The sequence below is a fragment of the Schistocerca gregaria genome, chromosome 3 (genome assembly GCF_023897955.1).
Source record: "Schistocerca gregaria isolate iqSchGreg1 chromosome 3, iqSchGreg1.2, whole genome shotgun sequence".
Taxonomy (NCBI): Eukaryota; Metazoa; Arthropoda; class Insecta; order Orthoptera; family Acrididae; genus Schistocerca; species Schistocerca gregaria.
This window is the reverse complement of record NC_064922.1, coordinates 573,845,126-573,867,546: the sequence shown is the minus strand read 5'-3', so window position 1 is coordinate 573,867,546 and position 22,421 is coordinate 573,845,126. Positions and strand designations below refer to the sequence as shown.

At 40.5% G+C, this 22,421-nt stretch overlaps 1 protein-coding gene across 1 annotated transcript in view; it reads right to left on the bottom strand.

The window, feature by feature from the left end:
- LOC126354399 (neuropeptide Y receptor type 2-like) overlaps nt 1-22,421 on the bottom strand; it is a 659,461-nt gene that overhangs the window by 87,081 nt on the left and 549,959 nt on the right. The window contains exon 4 of the mRNA XM_050004009.1: nt 10,072-10,300. Within this exon, the coding sequence (XP_049859966.1) occupies nt 10,072-10,300 (229 nt within the window). The remainder of the gene's footprint in view (nt 1-10,071; nt 10,301-22,421) is intronic.

Sequence of the window (22,421 nt, the reverse complement as noted above, 5' to 3'; positions counted from 1 at the left end):
AAACTGTAATTACTATTGTGATAAATTATCAGGACTGTCTTTGTGACAGCAATTTTGGCTTTTGACCAACAGTGTATCAATAAGTGTGTGCATTTGATATCTTTGTTATTGTAATTATGGGAATTTTTTTTTTCAAATCTGTATTGGCCACTGCCTAAAACAATTTGTAAATATTTTGTGGGGAACATTGGGGCTATGTAAGTAGGCTGTTTACGTTGTTGTGTTGGTAACGCCACGTAGCGCTCTATATGAAAATCACTGACTGCTATGTGCAGTGTGTGGCTTGTTGGCATTGTTATAATATTCGCTACTGTAGTGTTGGGCAGTTGGCTGTTATCAGCGCGTAGCATTGTGCAGTTGGAGGTAAGCCGCCAGCAGTGGTGGATGTGGGGAGAGAATTGGTGGAGTTTTGAGAGCGGATAATCTGGACGTGTCCATTAGAAAAAGTAAATTTGTAAGACTGGATGTCATGAACTGCTATATACATTATGAATTTTGAACACTATTACGGTAAATACATTATTTGTTCTATCAAAATCCTTCATTTGCTAATTATGCCTATCGGTAGTTAGTGCCTTCAGTAGTTTGAATCTTTTATTTAGCTGGCAGTAGTGGCGCTCGCTGTATTACAGTAGTTCGAGTAACGAAGATTTTTGTGAGGTAAGTGATTTGTGAAAGGTATAGGTTATTGTTAGTCAGGGCCATTCTCATGTAGAGATTATTGAAAGTCAGATTGCGTTGCACTAAAAATATCGTGTGTCAGTTTAGTGTTGATCAGAGATAAATGTCTGAGTACGTTCAGTTCTTCTCAGCTGTTTGAAGATCAAATAATGTAAGAGGTTTATCAGCACAGTAATTAATTAATTTTTGTAAGGCGACGTTTCAAGTTAATGATCACACAAGTTTTATTATTCAACCTACATGCCCCGATTACCTAATCCAATATCGTCGCAAACACACTTGCGCTTATGCGTGAGCCATCGCTCGCGCCAAGGTTTCTTCCTCCACAAGTCAATCTGACACAAAGTCCTCAACTCAGATCCATATCTAGAAAAAAATAACAACTCATATCGGTAAGAGAAGGTGTTCACTACACTTTCAACTATTTAGATTCAACTAAATTTCAATATACACACCGCCACCTCTTAGCAGGAACCGGCGCCGAGTTTCAATTCTGCCAGTAAAGAAAGGGCACATGCGCTTTCGGCACCAACCTAAGAAAACTGTCTCAAACGAAGCTTACCACCTCTAACCTAAGCCTCCAGGATGTTAACTATTCCTAGTGGTATCTGGTATAAGGACTCAGCCTGAACTAGGCTCATGGATGGAGGAATGAATGAACTTTGTTTAGGGATGGAGTATATGTATCACAAAACACAGGCACAGACATGTCCCACAGCATACAGACCAGGAAACCACCCATACATATCTCATTTATAATGCTCTACAAACACGCTTGCTTATTGTAAACCATGAAAATTAACGCATCGCACAGCCTACAGACATGCAAACCACTTGTAAATAATGCAAAACATTTACGTCCAAATATCCAAACTACTGCTAATTTTCCAAAACAATTTCAGAACAGACCTACAAACTGTTCCTAAATAATACAGCAAAATGATGTATAGACACACTAAGTACTCGTAAACTGGTCAAATAGCGCATATCAAGGAATGCAGACCCGCTACAGAAACACTGCAGTCAACGTGCGCAAGAACAGTCCAGAGCTCCCTGTCCATAGAGTACACAGGAGGAAGCGATAAATGACATATCACTCAGATGTCAAACCGCGCACAGCACCTGCTCGGCTTCCCAAAGTATGAGATGACGGCACCTCCCATTCATACGTAACACCTGAGAAATTCCTATCCAAATACGTGTTCCGCTACACAAGCGCTGATGCGTAGCGGATGTGATCGGGTGGGAGCGCAACCCCGAACTGCAGCCGAACGCAGGCCCAATTTGTATGTAGACCCCTTTAATGACCAGACGTTTATTTACAGAGAGCGCACTCCAAGTAGAGCAGCGAGCGTTCCGCGTTTTCTATACCCTCACTCTAACTGCGGTCCAGAGAATTTGATGCAGAATTCCGTACCACAATAGCAGAATCTGCTTTCTCTTTAGCGATTCTAACGGACCCTACATCACATTTGACTCACGCTTCACTTCTCTTAGCTACATACTACCGCGAAGTGAGGCAGCCACATGTCGGGTTCCACGCGGGTCGTTGAACACCGGTGAAAGTGGCATTACAAGCATCGCTCACGCCAGTCTCATATGCCAGGCATCTCCAGGTGCCCATTGCCTGTGCCACTGAAGGCAGAGTGTGTTGACACACACACACACGGTCAACCATAATTAACTACCCAGCACGGCTTTCGCCTCGTCGTGAAACGTCTGCGTGATGACTCGCAACCTAAAACATTCTCCACATTATTCTTACCTCACATCACTCTTTAAAAAAATAACACCCAGGGCAACCTCTCGAAAATTGAATAATGCCCCGTAAATAGTTAACGCTCGCTTACTCTCGCTTTCTATATGTCTCCGGTTGTGTGCACGGAAATTCCTTCCATAACAGAATCTGTTTTCCAAAATTATATGTAATCCACTCTCCCCAACGATCCTAACATGATAGGGTTCCATTTCCCAATGTACACAAACGTTCCCGCCTATATTCCGCCACAATCAATAAAGCATTCTGATTCGCTGTTATCGAATTTACCTGACGAATTAGTGATGCAGCCGGCATCGAAGCACGATTCTCTTTTTCTTTCCGACGCTTTCTGTGCTATTTTGTACAGATCGCTAAATTGCACTGTCAGTTGAACACACTAAATTGCCTACACATTATCAAATACATACCAGATTCACAAGAATGGTGGAAGGTACGAAGATAATTACCAGTGTAACTAGAATTAATTATTACGATTGCTGCTACATTCTGACACCGCACTATGTCAGGTTAATGTCTCCACTTGACGAATGCGCCTCACTATCTATAGCCCATATAAGTTTCCATGTAAAAAATCGCTCACCGTTATCCATGTACTCAATCTATACGTCCTCTCTAGTCATCCCATAACATAAAAAATACAAACTTTACAATGCAATATATACACAATTCACATAGTGCAAGCAACACTAACTTTAAAATACAATATAGGTACATTCCACACAAACAGCTCATTTATTTTTATATCTGTACAGCACACGAAAAAATTAACTTATGCCTACACTCACACTGCCTATATGCCACAATGCTCCCCTAGTCGTAGGGCATCACTGCCATCCTGTTCTTTCTTTCTTTCTACAAACGCTACACGCAACAGTAATAAACTATTTTACACTGCTCACTATTTTGCACTGACAACTAAACATCGCAATGTTGTCTACAGGTCATTAAGAACATACCAGACTCGCAAGAAATTTTTAATGTCAAACTGATCTCCAAACAGGGAATACATCACCGAGTACCGCCTCGATCTAGTAAACATGCAATTCATATCCCTCACCAGATCAAATCACCCATTTTAAATTAGTCAACCAAAGCCACTCTCAGAATTGATGTGCATGGAGAGTGGCGCCCCCCGCGGCACAAACACGTTAAAGTTTCCGCTTTCATGCTCACATTTCTCAGACGTCTCCAGACTCGTCGATTACAAGATCACCAATATTTTTCGTAATAATATTATACCAATTTAGCTGTACTTCTCGATATCAAGCACCAGGCAGCATCCTACCGATCGCTCACTCAACATAATTCTGAAAATTTAGACTGTGAATTACCTCTTTACATAAACGAAAATTTAGCTAAGTGGAGCTTGCTTAGATTATAGCCAGTTCTTGTGCAGAACATTGTAGTTTTAGGAGTGTGTGTTTATGTTTTCTATCTTACCAATACCTTCCAAGTACAGATCCTCACTCCTGAACAATAATTTAGAGTTCATAGCATCGTTGATTTAGGTAAGAATGTGTCCAACTCAATTCTCCATCGCGTATAAAAATAAGTCTTTTCTTGTTCTTCTTAACTGTTTGCTATTACATTACGGTACTTTGATATCTGTTACTATACATGTATAAGGAGTGCTTAGCTCCTCGACATGGTCACATCTCGAAAAATCTCGTGCACTTGGATGGGCTGGGACTTGGACAGATACATTCTTTGAAGAGACGTGGAGTGTAGCACTCTTCTTCTGATCGCTTGGAGATTAATTTTTTAACGATGTTGCAAGGTTTGTTGGTCAATGACTGTGTGAGATTGGTCTTTTGCCCCAAGACGATGAGAATGCTCTGTGACTTTCATATGCTGAGAGATAGGTCGTAAATTAAACACTATGCTCGGAGTGTTACAAATATGTAGAGCGTGGTCTGATGTACTTTGATCACGTATGTGTTCGGGAGTTAACAATGAATGCACGTACTGCACAGTCGTCGTCGTCGTCGGCTGATACTCGTATCCGAGTTTTCATTTCTCTCCTGAGGTTTCCTTTGTCATGGTTCAGGGTGGAAGTGTCGTTGATGTCTTAGCAATCCAATACTAGAGTGGAACAGGCGGCCACAGACATTACAGCTGATGGAAGGTGGAGGACGTGGCTGATCCTGGAGGAGTTTACGTCTCTGGCGTTTGTCATTCTCCATTCTTCGACGTTCCAGCTCAAAGTTTTGAAGAGCATTTGAGGTAACTGAGTGCCAGCTACTTCAGTCTTCTGCTATTGTGGACCAGATACTCGGATCGATGTTCAAGTTTTTCAGACTTTTCTTGTACTTATCCATATAACGTTTGAGAGGGGCACCTCGTGGCCTTTTACCTGTGCTCACTTCGCTGTACAGCATTTGGCGTGGACGTCTGTCATTGTTCATCCCCTGGACATGTCCGACCCATCTGAGTTGATGCCCAATGATAAGAGCTTCCATGCTATGCATTTTTGCTTTCTCTAGAATAGCCGTGTTGGATATGAAGTCATCCCATTTCAGGTTCATGATATATCTTAGCTTATGTTGGTTGAAGCGTTCGAGTTTCTTCAGATCGCAGCGATATAACGTCCAGGTCTCGCAACCATGTAGCAGGGTGGAAATGACTACAGCTTTGTACACCATCAGTTTGGTGTACAGTGTTAGGTCTTTATTCAGGAAGACACGCTTTGTAAGACGTCCAAATGCTACATGGGCAGCACGTAATCTATTCTCCACATCTTTTCCAGATGAGCAGTTAGATGACAGTATGCTTCCCAGGTAGAGGAAATGGTCCACTTGTTCCAAGGGTGTATCATAAATGGATATGCTGAAGTCAGGAACGGAGGAGCCAGGAGTTGTCTGCGCCATCACCTTTGCCTTTGGAATATTGATGGAGAGACCAAATCGTTCGTACGCCCTGCTGAAGGAATCAACTGACAGCTGCAACTCTGCAGGTGAATGAGCTGGAGAAGCATTGTCATCAGCATACTGCAGCTCTGTCACACGAGTGGTACTGGTGAACCATTTTGAATGGAGTCTAGTCTGGTTGAATAATCCTCCATCAAACCTGTACTTTAGTTCTATTCCGGCATTGTTTACGGTAGTCTCGTAAAGCATAGCTGCCAGATACAATGCAAATAATGTTGGTGCTAGAATGCATCCTTGTTTAAGCCCACTTGTTATTGGGAATTCACTAGTCGTTTCATTCTGGCATAGGACCTGTCCAGTCATATCAACGTGGAGAGCTTCAATCAAGTCAACAGAACGTTCAGGGCACCCGAAGCGTTTTAAGACCATCCACATGGCTTCTCTAGGAACTGTATCAAAGGCCTTTTCGACATCGTAGAAAACAATTAGTAAAGGCTTTTACTGTTCTCCGCACTTCTCCTGTAGTTGTCGTGCACAGAAAATCACGTCAATTGTCCCTCTTGAAGGTCGAAACCCGTATTGGGACTCAGGTAGTATAGTCTCTCAAAGTGTCTGGAGGCGATTTGAAAGGATTCTTGGAAAAATTTTGCCAGTGACAGAGAGTAGAGATATTCCACGATAGTTACCTCAGACGCCTCTGTCGCCCTTCTTGAAGATGGTGACAATTGTGGAGTTCTTCAAGTCAGCTGGTACCTTGCGGGTTTCCCACATTAATAGAATGTGTGAGAAGAGTCTAGTTTTTAGAGGCAAGCCGTCACCCTCAATAAGCTCCATCGGGATGCACAGTAATGTACCCATATTATTATACTCGCAAAGTGAAGTAATAGGGGCCGTTTAGCCGTGGTACTGAAATTGGGGGCCATGCTGTCACATCCGTGGCCGGTGGTGAACGTAGAGAAAAATTCTTCGCATTATCAAGTCTGTTGCTTAATACTACAGTAAATCGAAGGTGTCTTTTCTGTCACATCCGCTCATCAGTTACCACTTAATGACTGAGTGACATAGCTTGTTTGATTTTTGAGAGAAGTTTTATGGGTGCGAGACAACTTCTGGGGGTTGCTAGCAGCTAAACAGCGATCGCGTACGTGAGTGGAAAATTATGAATAACTCGAAATAGAACGCCGAGTCATCATCCGTTCCATCACGGCTACATATGAACTTAAATGTAGAGGTCATGAAAGACTTTAGCACGGTTGTCTGGAAACTCTCCACGTGACTGAATGGGAGGACCTGATTCCAAATCATAGACATCATTTCTAGCGGATAGCGTAACAATAGACGTATAAAAAGCTAGTGAACATTTCTTACGATATAAATAAGCATACAATTTACTACTGTTTGTCATTCTTGTCAATCAGTCATCGCCTTTAACTCAGTGGATATATAATTGAGACTCTGACGTGGTAGACAGAATGCCTTACACATACCGGATAAATATCTAACAGTGTGACGGAGTTGCAAATACCGGTTACATACCACGTTCGTCAACCGATTGACTTTCAAAATTCACCTATTTTATCACGAGGTAGGAATGGTTGTTTGTTTGTAGTTATTGAGCTGTCTGGAGCAAGCTCCACTTAGCTAAAGTTTCGTTTTTGTAAAGAAATAATTCCCAGTCAACATTTTCAGAACTATGTTGGGTGAATGATCGGTAGGATGCTGCGTGGTGCTTGATATCAAGAAGTACAACTAAAATGGTATGATATTATAGCGAAAATATGGGTGTTCTTGTAAACGACGAGTTTGGAGATGTCTGTAGAAATGCGAGCATGAACAGATTCCAAAACGGGCTGCCGTCACACTTTTATTGGTTGTTTGATTTGGGGGAATGGACCAAAGAGCGAGGCCATCGGTCTCCTCGGACTGGGGAGGGATAGGGAAGGAAGTAGGCCATGCCCTTTCAAAGGATCCTTCCCATCATACGTCTGAAGTGATTTAGGGATATCACGAAAACCGTAATCAGGATGGCCGGACGCGGGTTTGAAACGTCGATCTCCCGAATGCGAATCCAGTGTGCTAATAACTGAGCCACTTCGTTCGATCCGTCACACCTCTCTAAAATATTCGTGTTGCCGGAATCTACGAATTGCAAGCGCACTTCGTCATTTTTTGCCTAAAATAATTTGTCCACATTGAGCAATGTTCGCTAAGAACTTGGATAGATGATAACCCGTACTGCGCCATTCTAACACTGATCGTGCTGTGTTCACTAGCAGTAATGTGGATGCACTGAGGATGAGAATGCACTGTGATGTCGATGAAGTTAATTTTAAACTGGTTTGCTTTCAACCAGTTCATTCATCGTTATTGGGCTAATGTGTTTAAGCTTTTACAGATTTTTATCTCCCAGTAATTCTAAAAATAGCCAAATAATTTAAAGAAAGACACCTTTTCAGTAGCTTTTGTGTTAGGCAAAACTACTTTTCTGTAATTGCCAGATTACTTATTTAGTTTTCAAGTGCAGCATGTGACCACATCCGTTTGTGCAACTGAATGTATATCCAGTCCACATTGTCGTAAGCTTCCCCATTGTTATCACTATTCGGTCTGTGTAATGAGTATGTTGTGAAGAAAACAAAGGAGAAGTGAGGAAGGGGATTTAAGGCTCTGGAAGAATAATACAATTTCTGAAGTTTGACGATGGCCCTGTAATTCTGTAATGTAAGGGAAAGCACTTGGAAAAATAATTGAATGAAATCAATAGTACCTTCATAAGAGATTATGATTCTAAACAGCAGTGAAAGAAAGGTAACAGAATGTAGAATAATTAAATCAGGTGATACTAAGGGAATTAGATTAGGAAATGAGACACTAAAGATAAAACATGAGTTCTGTTATTTGTGTATGAGAATAACTTGGAAATTTGTCTTGATGTCTTATGGGACCAAACCACTACAGTCATCGGTCCCTAAGCTTACACACTACTTAATCTAACTTAAAGTAACTTACGCTAAAGAAGATGCACACGCGCCCGTGGCCGAGGGAGGACTCGAACCTCCGACGGGGGAAGCCGCACTGACCGTGATACGACGCCCTAGACCATGCGACTACCCCGCGCATCTGAGAATAAGTTATGGCCGAGGTTGGGTGGAGATAAAAGGCTGACTGAGTATGGTAGCATAAGCATTTCTGAAAAACTTAAATTTAAGTGTGAGGACGTCTTTTCTAATAGTACTTGTCAGACTGTTACTTTACGTGAACGAGAAAGAGTTCAGACAAGAAGAGAAAGATATCGAGATGACGTGATGGACAAGAATGGTAAAGAATCGAATTCATGGTACAACTTCAACAACTTTTGGCAATGTTGACTGGAACACTCTCTTTCAAATTCTAAAGGTGGCAGGGCTAAAATACAGGGAGCGAAAGGCTATTTACAATTTGTACAGAAAGCAGATGGCAGTTATAAGAGTCAAGGGGCATGAAAGGGAAGCAGTGGTTGGGAAGGAAGTGAGACAGGGTTGTACCCTCTCCCCGATGTTATTCAATCTGTATATTGTTCTAGCAGTAAAGGAAACAAAAGAAAAATTTAGAGTAGATATTAAAATCCAGGGAGAAGAAATAAAAACTTTGAGGTTCTCCGATGACATTGTAATTCTGTCAGAGACAGCAAAGGACCTAGAAGAGCAGTTGAAAGGAATGGGCAGTGTCTTGAAAGGAGGATATAATATGAACATCAACAAATGCAAAACGAGGATAATGGAATGTAGCCGAATTAAGTCGGGTGATGCTGAGGGAATTAGATTAGGAAATGAGACACTCAAAGTAGTAAAGGAGTTTTGCTATTTGGGGAGCAAAATAACTGAAGATGGTCGAAGTAGAGAGGATAAAAAATGTAGACTGGCAATGGCTAGGAAAGCCTTTCTGAAGAAGAGAAATTTGTTAACATCGAGTATAGATGTAAGTGTCAGGAAGACGTTTCAGAAAGTATTTGTATAGAGCGTAGCCATGTATGGAAGTGAAACATGGACAATAAATAGTTTGGACAAGAAGAGAATAGAAGCTTTCGAAATGTGGTGCTACAGAAGAATGTTGAAGATTAGGTGGGTAGATCACGTAACTAATGAAGTATTGAATAGGATTGGGGAGAAGAGACAATTGTGGCACAACTTAACTAAAAGAAGGGATCGGTTGGCAGGATATGTCCTGAGGCATCAAGGGATCACAAATTTGGCATTGGAGGGCAGCGTGGTGGGTAAAATCATAGAAGAGGACCAAGAAATGAATACAGTAAACAGATTCAGAAGGATGTGGGTTGCAGTAGGTACTGGGAGATGAAGGAGCTTGCACAGGATAGATTAGCATGGAGAGCTGTATCAAACCAGTCTCAGTACTGAAGACCACAACAACCACAACTTCAGTAAAAGAAGAGATCGGTTGACAGGGCACATCCTGAAGCGTGAAAGAATGGTCAGTTTGGCCATGGAGACAAATGAGGGACTTAAAAACTGCAGAGGGCGACCATGGCTCTAATATTGTATGCATTTCTAATGGATGTAGGTTGGTGTAGTTATGAATAGTTGTAGATTCTTACACAGCGTGGACTAGCAGAAAGACCAGCACCGAATCAGTCTTCGGATTGGAGACGAGAACAACGATAATATGTGTGTGTTTCCTCTCTATAGCACAACCTCGCGCGTACGTGTTGGACGCGTGCAGAGCTCAGGAGCAGAGAGCGCGGCCCACCTGGAAGAAGAGGATGGGCGTGATGGCGACGACGGCGAGCAGCCAGGTGAGCACGATGGAGAGGATGACCCGCGGCCTGCTGTCTGTGGGGTGGGCGGCGGAGTGCCTCACGATGGTGAAGTAGCGGTCCAGCGCGATCACCGTGATGGTGCCCACCGAGACCATGATGTTGGCGCCCTGCAGCGCCGGCACCAGCTTGCACAGCAGCGCGCCCATCGTCCACTCTCGCCTGCAACCCACGCAATACCCAGAAACCACATTGTGCGACCATGTTAACCACGCTCCTGTCAGGAAAAGTTTTGTTCCAATAGTCGTTGTGAACGTATCTATATCGTTATTCTTTCTAATAGACAAAATCATGATCTATTGTTACTGCCACAATGTACAAGAGGCTTTCAATAATTGATGCAATCCTTTTCTTAAGAAAGCAGGTTAGTTTAATTCAGAATTCCAACACATTGTATTATTCCATACACTTTTGACTAGAAAGTCATATCTTTCAACAGGATCTCCATTCAGTCCTATGTCCTTACGCCACCTCAGTGAAAGGGCCTGTGCGCCTGCATGCTACGACTCTTCTGGTCGACGTCGGAGCCAGCGTCCTGATGCATCAGTAACCTCCTCATCATCCATGTACAGCTTGCCATGCAGTGCATCGTTTATTTGCCCAAAGATGGAAGTCGGAAGCTGCGAGATCCGGGCTGTAGAGTGGATAAGAAACAACACTCCCCTCCCCCCCCCCCCTCCCCATTGCCCAGTGAAGTTTTGAGAACTCCTCTCGGGTGCGCAGAGTACTGTGAGTTCTCGCGTTGTCTTGGAGAAGTTCCTTTGCATTTTTGTGGTGACGAACACGCTTAAGTCATTTCCTCAATTTCCTGAGGGCAGCACAACACATGTCAAAGTGACACCAGGAGAGAGGAAATCAAACAGAATAAACCTTTCAGACTGCCACAAGAGCGCCGCCATCCCATTGACAGCTGAACTTTTACTTCGCAGCAGAAGTGGTGTAGCCCCTCTCCACGTACTGCGGCTTTTTCCGTTAGAGGTGAAGTGTCCATGTTTAATTACTTTTGACGATATTCTACAAAAAATTGTCAGGAGCAGTCTCGTTACATGCAAGAAATTCAGCATACATGGTCTTTCGTTGCTCTTTCTGATCTTCTATTAGGCAAAGGGAAAACAATGGGCACGCACCTTTGCCTACCTCATCTGGTGGACACTTCGCTCAACACTACTAACAGATCCGTCCACTTGAGCAGCGAGGTGTTTGACTGTGATCACCGCGAAAGAGAGTTTTCGCACGTCCCTACACTGCATGGATATCAGCCGTATGCAGCCGACCAGCACTGGGGAAATTGAACAGGTTTGTGCGACCTTGTTGCGATTATGACAGAATCCTCGCCAACGACTCACAGTGCTTTAGTTGACTGCCTGGTCTCCGTATAATTCTGCATGCCCCTATGAATATCTGTGATGTTCTGGTTTTCCGACAAAAAAAGCTCAGTTTGCCGCTTGGTACGTACCTCCTTTGGAGACGTCGTGTTGAAAGTTATGTATGGCCCTGTCACCTGCTGGAACTTCATGAAACTAAAGGCGCTGATGCGAGAATATTACACGACATTCCACAACAAATTCCACATTTCTTCAACCGAAACTGGACGATAAAAAAAATGTAACGCATTACCTATTGAAGGCCCCTCATAATACAACCATTTAAGATGGCGAAGATAGAACGATAAACCCAAATTACTTTACTGAGACGATTCATGGGTGATGTATTATTGTGAAATTGAGATAGAACATAGAATATACGGTAACTGGTTACTATGGAATTCAAGGATCTGTAAATATTACCCAGTGTAGCTAAGAAATCGAATCAATTGTATTTGTTCAGCTTTTGAAAGTACATATAGATTAGTTTCCACGTTGGCTAACTCATTTTGTACGTTTCGTGACCCATCTAATTTCCCATCATCTGTTGTTAGCATGACGACACTTGCAGACTATTTAATCTTTAAATATAAATGATTCAATCCTTAAGGTAATGAGAACACATTAAGTAGAATTTTTGACCCTTTCGATGAACCATCGTTTCTCGAAAATAATACAAAGCACATGTACAATACTAAGACTAGAAACAGTTTCCTCAAAGAAATAAAACATTTACACGTACGAAGGAAGGAGTCAGACACATGGAATCGTATTTGGTATAGGACAGTGTGAATTAAAAATCTTTTTTCCTACATTAGTAGCGAATCATGTCCACTCGAATTTCTCGTGATCGATATACTGAACGACTTTCTCGGTATTTTGTAGAACGCGGCCTTCCTTTTAGAGTCAGTGACGAATTAAATCGGCATTTACGTGACTAAGCTATAGCCTTCAAACCAGATATTTACGGAAAGAGGCTGCGCATTTGCTGTGTTTGAGAGACTCTCCAGATTCTGTATTTCACAGTCTCAGAAAAGCTCATCCGTCCAGTTAGCCGCACGAGATAGTACTCCGCTTACGTAATTCGTTCAGTCACGCCGGAAGCCTAAAGAATACCATACTGCAGTGTCGGTGGTGTTAAGAAGAACGTCCTAACTTTCAATCATATATGCTTGTCTATCCGAAGGAAAATTGCATAGTTCTTCCTACTAACAAAGGCACTGCAGTATGGTATTTATTCGTCGATTCCCAGCAGCGACTTTCAATTAAAATGGTCTCCTCTGCATGGGGATTACATAAAGTATGTACAAGCACGCTTTTGTGACGCAGGAACAAAGGCCTGTGGATGTTGGGGTCTTGCCATATGTCGTGCACGGATAGCCGAATCTGTTAAGGCGACCGCTCACTTAAAGCGGGAAATCTGGGTTCGAGTCCCGGCAGTCCACAGATTTTGACTGTCATATTTCCCTTATACTGCTGGTTGTTGTCCATATTTGCAACTGCGAATACATTGAATCTGTCTGCCGAATTAACCCCTATGACTGTTGTACGGTTCAGTCTGGATGTCGTTTTCAGGTAGTTTCCCATATCCAACTAGGTGAATACCAGGCTGGTACCCACGACCCAAAACTCAAATAATTTGGGTGGAGATATTCCGTCCCATGGGTCATAATTTGGGGACGGAAGGGCATCCTCAAAAACAGTACGGGTACCGAAATCCGGTAATACTCATACCAACCTCGTGTAGCTACGGAATGCAGATAAAAGTGAAGGAAGGCAGTCCTAGATATGCTCACATGTGTCTTCGGCATTCAAGAAGAAGTAAAGATCCCTGGGTAATACCTAACATCCTCGAAGAACTACTGTAAAATAAAGGCTTTACCTAGTTCGGAAACTGAACACCAACAACAGCCCCACATAACGAGAGTCCAGGAATCTACGTCTCTTATACTGAAAATAGAACCTAATTTACCAGAAAAGCACGAATGATTGGACCATAAGCCAGTAGACTTAAGCCATCTGCGATGAAATGGTCTTACGAGTCATCTTCTAGAAAATTGTGCGAAGAAAGTCAGAGCAAGTTTGCAAACAGCAAAACGGGAAATTTCCAACTGACAAAATGATAGGAAAATTCCACAAGTCCTAATACATCACACAAGGCCCATCACTACATCCAGCGTAACCAACCGGCCTGATACAAAATGAACTCACCGGAGAAGAGTCTTCCTGCACCAAGTCGATCCTGCGAGCAACTTGAGCAGTTTTCCAGTTCGAGAGAGCACTTCAAAGATTGCATGAAGAAAGAAGAGAACATTGTTAATATTTGACCCCTTCTCATGGCCTGATCTTACAATCTGATTCATATCAAATACGCAGTCGTCCTACAGAAATCTACCGCAAGCAACATAGAAGCACAAATCGTTGAAAAACATCAAATAGTAAATAATAAAACGCTTTCAGGACTTTTTATTCATTGTGTAGTACCACATCCTATTCTTCATATACGAAATTAGTATGTAAATTCCCAACGGCTCCGTTAGGGTCCTTTTCGGTTTTCTGTCATGTCTTTTGCTAGGATAATGCCGGAACACAAGTAGGTATATAACCTATTGGCAACTACAGAATCCCTAGCCTAAGTCTCTTTCAGTACATATAGTAAATCATGTCGGAAGAAAGAGTTAAAGTCACTTAATTCGATTCAGAAAGATGTCCCCTATTGAGCGATACAGATTTTCAATAACATGCCAGCAGCCATAAAAAAGGTTAACTAGTAATGAAGATCATTTTGAGAGAGTCTAAAGGATTTATTGGTGGGCCATTTTTTCTACTACGCTGATGAAGTTCAGGGCAGAACAACTCTTGCCTGTATTTTATTAATAATTTCACATAACGTGAATATAGCGTGCAATCTTAGTTAGGCACAAATTTTGTAAATAAATGCAGTAAAATATGTATTTTTATTTGATAATGCGTAGCTACAGTAGCCTGAGAATTATCATTTCATCTAAGTGTATTGAACATTTAACATTTGGTGACAGGCTATATATCCTTTCAAATGCAAATACGCTTAAAGTTTTTTTTTCTGTTCCACATCCACAAAAGACGATTTAGTTTGGGATCTGTGGAAGTAGCATTGGCTTATATATTCTTATTTTGTAAATATGTATTGTGTATTCTTATTTTCTGACATGTTCCACGTCCCAGAGAATCTCCTCACTATGAATCAATAGCAGCGAAAAGTACATCTAATTTACGAATGTGGGATTGCAATGTATGAGTTATGCTTCGTCTCACCTCAGTGTGAATGTGCTTGAGAGTTTGTTAATTTCTTGACTCTTTTCTCTCATTAGTTTCATTTCTATACAGTAATTTGTGTCTGTTGGTATAAGTGTCTTTCTTTGTTCTATCCCACGTGCCAGTATAAACTTTGGAGAGCCTTCAGTTGTTCTAACCGGTTTCTTCTTGGAATTACTTTCCTGTAATTATCTTTCGTTGCTAATTGTTTCACCGGGATAAACGATTTTCAGAATTTTTATATTTTCTCTTGCTCTGTCTTAATGTAGCTTGCGCCACGTGGTCCTTTTCTGAGCCATGTTAGATTCATCCGTATTTTTTTAAATCACTGAGTCTCTATTTTTGACGTGAATAAGATTTATATCGTAATTTCTACATAGCTCTACAGTACTAATTTTCAGGTTCACCATAAAACGTTCGACTGTTGGAACAAACCTTTGCCGACTATATGTGTTCGTAGTGCATTCTTCCGGTTTCTTTTCCTCCTTCTGCGTAACGTTAAGGTGGATGTGTAGGACATGTATGTTTCCCCTGGCACTATATTATTTCATTTTATGAGTATCCAAGGATTTAAAAACCCACGAGGTTATCCAAAGCAGGTACCAGCAACTATTATGTTTTTTAGGGAAATGTATGTCTTTTCTAATTATCTACATGTAATAAATTTTACGTGTAGTTTGAATGGAATTTTACTGTTCCGGTTAGAGATTTATCCCACATATACCAATCACTGTTTCATAGGAAGCATTCTACAGCGCTTTATCTCATGCAATGTATACTGTGTAAGTCACAAACTTAGTACAAAAGTTGCAAGCGACAACGTGGGCCATAATATGACCTTGGTTTTTTGTTTCTAGGTGGGGCCGCGTCAGAGATATGAAGGTCAACTTCGTTTTTTTTTAATATGGGATGCTATATTTTGGTGCAAGACGAATCTAATGATGTGTAACAGTAAGGTCTTTGAAGGTCAAAAAGGCAGCTTGAACGTCCATTTATAGAAGGTGTTCGAAGTGATGACCACTGGTATCAATACAGTGCTGTAATCTTATTATCATGGATAGAGTGCTATTCCTAATCACATCGGTATTTATCGAAGCACATGCTCTGACAGTTCTCTCTCGCATATCTTCAAGTGTAGTTTGAGCGTCTTTATAAACCATGAGTTTTACGAATCCCCAGTATAAAAAACCCAGAGGTGTCAAGTGTGGCGAACGAAGAGCGAGAATTACAGAAATTTCCCTTCTGTCTCTTATTATGAAAGTTTTGTGCAAATATTACTATTTCTGACGTAGTATTCAGAAGTTTCAATGCCTGATTCATAAGCAGATTGAGTGAAAAAATAATCCATGGTTTTTAATATCATGATTCTCCTTTAGGACAATCCAATTCATCTTCACAAGGTACTGAGATATGATGTAAAGAATGTCATACAACTGTTTGGTGAAGACAAAATTAATAGTACCTAAAGGGAAAAGTTTCTCGCGTTTCTCCACAAAAGGAGGTTTTGGACTTTTTCCTTTCTTTAGACTACTAATTCGATTTTAATCCTACTCTTCATTCATCCTTTTATTTTCGTCACTGAGTCTTCGATTTATGTACTGAACATTAGGGAAGAAAGACTGCATCACTTTGTAACACTCTTCTTAATCCCAGTACTTCGTCCTTCGTCTATCTAATTTCATTATTCCCTCATGGTTCTTGTACATATTGTATATTATCCGTCTTTCCCTATAGCTTACTCCCATGTTTTTCTTTCACATATTTTCCTTCTCGGCTACATGGACGCATGAACTGTAAAACATACTGTGCGATAATTCTCGCACATATCAGTTCTTGTTATTTTCGAAATTGTGTAGATGGTTTTTCCGAATGTACAAGGTCCCAACTATTACTGATGTCACAGCATGGTAGAGAAACTAAATGAAGCCGTGTTGCATGCATGTATGTATAGACGGAACTCCTCAGCTGTTTTTCTTACTGACTGGCATGACCCTGATGCCGCCATTAGTCGTGAAGATCTACACTTATACCCGGTGGTCACTCTCTACCGTTACTGTGGTCCAGCTGCTGCAAGCAACGACGTTCTGTCAGAAGTGGACATTGGCCTCGTTCCCAGACGATGTACATTACCACGACCTGTCTTCGCCTCACTCAGGTTTTTGGGCACGGTACTGCCGAATGCCACGGGTCAATGCCAACAGGAGCAGTATGAGTGCAGCTATCCAAATTTTCACTTTGGCAAGTACGGTGAAGCAACACTAGTCTCCACTGGGTCGCAACGTAGTTATGGTCTGACATTACAGAGGCCGCACACAATAAGAAATATTTTATTTTTTTATCCAACGTCACACAATTATTTGTCAAGTGAACATCTAACCAGCAAACCTGGTTAAAGACACTCTCATGGCTTTATTCAGTCAGTTTATATCCCCAGTAGGACCGTGTGCCGCAAAAGTGCATCTTGAATCCCCATAGTTTCGGCGCAAAAGATCCCAATGGGATTTTCTACAATGTATATTAGTCATAATATCCTGGATTCAGGATTAAAAGCTACATTAGTCTTCACACACTGGGTTCAGCACAAGACCAGTGTTTAAATTACATCAGCACAAGTAACCAACATTGCCCCGCATCGTCTGAACACTCGACATCTCTACACTACTATATAAAGACAATTTCTTTTAAACAATGATGTAGGGATTTTCAGTTATCACTTATTCCGAGAAAGGAAATTCCGTGTAGTGAAAATGTGGGGTTTCGCTTCTTTTCATTTCTTTTTCACAGTCAGTTTTCATTTATCAGGGCACTGAAACTTATAGACTATTTTCTTTACCTTTGAATATAAGTTTAAACAAAAATTTTATACACAACAGTGTTGTGTGCATCGCAGCCAGTTTGAAGAGGACACAGGAATGTTATGTTTATTACTTATTCACTAATGATTACAGTACCACTATGCAATCTGAATCATCTGGAACTTTCCAGGTCCACGCGTTCACTGTTTATGAGATATACTGTTACTGAAGCTATGATCTTTACAAAATCAGAAGTTGCAGAGTTTTCTCATGTAATAATTATACTAATGATCCCAACCGATTTACCTGTTAATTTTAAGTAACTTCATTTCACAATCGAGGTTTCGTTTTCAGTAAAAATAAACAAGGCACAATGTCAGGGAGAGAGACATGCGAAGAGGAGAGGGACAGAGAGCGGGAGTTGGAGAAAATGAATGAGGGGAAGGGAGATGAGGATAGAGAGAGGGGTGAGAAGGATATAAAGAGAGACTGGGGACGAACAGTGAGAGAGGGACGAGGAGTATATGAATAAAGAGAAGAGGGAAGAAGAGAAGATGGACAAAGAGAGGGAAGAGGAGATAACAAAGGGGAGGTAAAAGAAGATAAGGACGTATATACATTTCCCACATATCTCAATAAGTTGCAAAGCATTACTGGGATCGCTTGCGTAATGCATATTTTAATAAATTATCATAAATTGTTGCTAATTTGAATTGCCCTCAATTTTTTCATACTTTCCATAAAGCTGTTCGGCCATGTGACGAGGCTGAATAGTTGCTTCAGACATGCGAGCCAACTCAATACCAATTCAACGACTTGAACTACTTGAGGTGGTTATGGGTTTTCTTCATGCCACATTTATGTCGGATGCCAAAGTATTAGATGAATACAATAAAACCAGAAATATAACCTAGAAGAAAACAATAATAATGCCACAAACAGTTGCCGATTTGGAGGGACAGACTGAGTCAGGAAAATCATGTGATGCTGGTCCCACGACACAGGGGGAAAAGTCAAGTATCACGCTGAATTCGTACACTTATAATTGTGTTTCCAAATTTCATAATGTAAACAGCACCAGCTTCGGTTGCATGTATTGTTTACTCGAAGGAGCTCTACGAACTTACTATCTTTGATCTGAATTCACTGGTCTGATGTAAAATCTTACCAAGAAAGCTTAGTGGGGAAACATTGTTAGCAAACGGAAAAAGCGAAGGGTGAATTTTAGAGCGTCATTCGTGATACGTCAGTTCAGGTCTTCAATTGTCTCTAGTGATCAGAGTACTGGACTGTAGAAAGGTCTTCATAGAGAAACAGAAATATATAGTCATAAGACAGAAGGAGTGGCTGAACGAATAGGATGATTTACACTCCTGCAGAAATTACTCTCAAGGACGATAAACCACTTGTCTTGCCAAGTAAGAAATTAAAAATCAATACGAGAACTTTGCTTATCCCTGACGTCACATCATTGGTCTGCCTGTCAATTTCGCTGCTTGTTTTCTGTTCAAGCACATCGTGTTTTGGCTTAATGAAGCTGAATTGAACGTGTTACAGATCTTTCACAGACTGGAAAAGGACCTGAGGCCTTCACGTGAATAGGCAGAGCTTCCAAACTCTGAACCACGATGGTGGTCTGTAAAAGAAACTTCAAGCGTATAACATTTCACCAAAAAAGTAATGAAACACGCAGATACCCAAGTTTTCAGCTGAAAGATTCATTGTGACAGGTGCCTCCGAGAGACTGGATGAATTATAATTTTAGCTTGACTACTGTCTCAAGGTTGTTAACCCGGCAGAGCATACGCTTTGTGCTTCACATCCTTTTTCCTGGTACTACGTGTTCCACACCATCGCAGGAGAGCATGTCCAAATTTTTATCACACCGGTAAGATATTTGATAAGATTGAAGAACTAAGGTCATTGAAGGGTAAGAAGATAAGACATCTGTTATTGAATGACAACCTAGGAAAATATAGGCCTACTTGTTCTAGTTTTGACCAAGTTAGGAAAAAGAAAAAGACATACACTTCGCAAGAGCACAAGAATCATATGAAAAAAAAAATTTCCTATTGTTTGCCACAACTTGTTCCAATTTGGTTCTTTGTTAATATCTTCATACTTTCTTGTCTTAGGCACCTTTCTCTCTGTGTGACTTGATTTCTAAATATATCTACGTGTCCTATTTCTATGTCCATATGTGTATCGAGTAAAATTTGTTTCTTATACACAGGTCCAAATGTTTCATTTATTAAGCTCTACCTTTCTTTTTTCTATAGCGGGTTTTCTGGTTTCTTAGTATTTTCAGGTCTCTTCCCGCGCGACTGGTTAGGGTGTTCCCACAAGTTTCTATTTTCTGTACGATATACGTTTCTCTGATCTCTACTTTCATCTACTGCATTTCTCTGTGATTTCGATATATGGTGTCTAGTGTTACACATAATTTAACAAAGTTTTCTTTTTCATAATCTAGTCACTTGTGTTAACTTTCACCTCTTTTTTCCCCTCCATTTACATACAGTTTTCATTGGTATGAAAATTCCAATTATCTTTATTACATCATTTTGACAATGACTTGTAATGCACATGGAATTTTTTGAGATAGTGTCCACGGAAATATATAATCACTTACAGTAATTGGTAACACTGCTATCAATTTTCTTTCTAGCAGAAAGAAATACGTCGTACGTTCATATTCGTAAGTAGTGTATTCCAAGATTTTTGGATCTGCTGATACAGACATCTGAACACCAGCTTAAGGAACCGTTTCTGGGAGGTCGTTGTTAATGTTTATAATACGTCTCAATGTCAAGAAAGTATAATAGATTTTACATGACAGATTATATTTCCACGACAACAAGCGAAAATAAGTCAATTAATGGGATAATATTTTAAGTCAATGATCTATTCTGGTTATTAATATAGTTCTTTAGCTTTTGCTATAGATTAATTACGCCAAATATTTCATTGGGACGCTGTGTTAAATAATGCGTATAGTTCCAGCATTTAACAAATAAAATCGACAATGCTTGCCTCAGTGGAAACTTTCTTTTTGCTTTGTCCAATCAGTATGATATATGTAAGTCACTCTAAAATCCTTTTCAAAAGAAAATCGCCGTGTAGTACCGAAACCAGAGAAAAGGTGGTAACAATATTCGCATGTTATTATTTTAGATATAATCTGCAAAATGTGTCACATAGTTATGTAACTGGGAAAAATGTGTAAACTTTTGGAACCAAAAGTTAAAACATAAGCTTGAGTCTTATTTCCTTAATAAAAGTAAAATTGTTTTTAGTTATAAGACATTGATATGCATTAATAGAGAACTGCAAAATCATTGAGGCTCTTCTGTGTACTTCTTGTCTTATGGCGTGTTGGCTTCTGTCTCAGGTTCTTCGGTGAGCATTTTACCACTTTTCTTACATTTCTCCAGCAAGAGCAGTTGCCATTGTCAAAGATACATCTCCATTACTGGCGTCGAAGAACTCGAGACAGAAGCAACAGGCAATACGTCAGTTAAGAATTGATTTATTACCGGGCTGGTGGTAATAGAGTCTAACGTTGGCATAAAAGCCACTCACTCAAAAAGTGATGCTGCGTTGTATGTTATAATAAGTTTCACCCGAGTAAAGTCTGCACTGTACAATGTAGGGCTTGTTTCCATTCAGCCAGCTGGTCGGTGAAGAAAAGCTGTTGCCCTGCCTTCTGACGTAAGGCTGCTATAAAAGCAGACCAAACAGGGCTGTCAAAACAGAAACGTACGCAATTCCTTCATCCGATTATGTGCTAGCACCAACAGCTTTGCCGATGGAGAAATTTGCTACGCTGAAAAGCTGTCTCTTGTGTCAGGCAGTCCGAATATTATGCCTTAAAAAGGCACTGAGGAAAAACAGCTAGCATAAAAATTTACTATTAAGTAAGAAAAGGAATGTTAGCATTTTATTCTTAAGGCTGATGTGGACAATGCTAATAATTATTAAATTCGATGATAAATGCTCATCAAGATGCTCAAATTCATTTCTACTGTATTTGAAAGTTCAAATATTTGGATGCTGATATATAGCTACGGACATAGTTTCAAACTATCGCGATCGGCTTCCAAAATACTTAGAGCAGTGGTCCTACCAATTTTCCAAATTGGAGTATGTTCAGCGACTGAAATGAGTATTGATGATGCATGTTTCGGGCACTCAATGCTTGGAAATAAATGCTAATACACAGAATTTCTTACTACTTACTCGTTTTTCCCCAGTTTCTGACGTAGTCTCTACCAATATTTTACTTTTGAAGGGGACAGTCAAGTGAAAACATTAATAACATCGATGTTCATAATGAACCAGATATTTTTATGTTGATGCCACGATAGTTGCCTTTAAACATGGTCTAATTAAACAAGATTATATTTTTAGATGAAATCGTTTCGGATTGAAATACTACATAGAGAAAAAGGCTAGTGAATACAAATGTGTACATTCAATTTTCACTCTGGTTCTTCTTGCCCACAGAGTCACACGTACTGCCAGCAATCCTAATAGCAGACTAACTTTTCTCGGTAGCTGAACCTGAATATATGACTTAGGCCTGGCGCTTTGATGAAAGCAAACTGGAACCCATCAATTTTGTCTTCAGTATTTTTAGAGTGAATGCAGCTTCTGAACAATGGTTAGGATCTTAAGAACAGAGTCCAAATTAGGCAATGCTGTTTCTCCAAACTTTTCGTCATTAATTCTACTGTACAGTGACGAGAGCTGTTCGTAAATCTATGTTCATTTTAATTTCCTTAAAGTATCAAAACAGAGCAAGTTCTTCTCCATTTGTATGCTGTCATC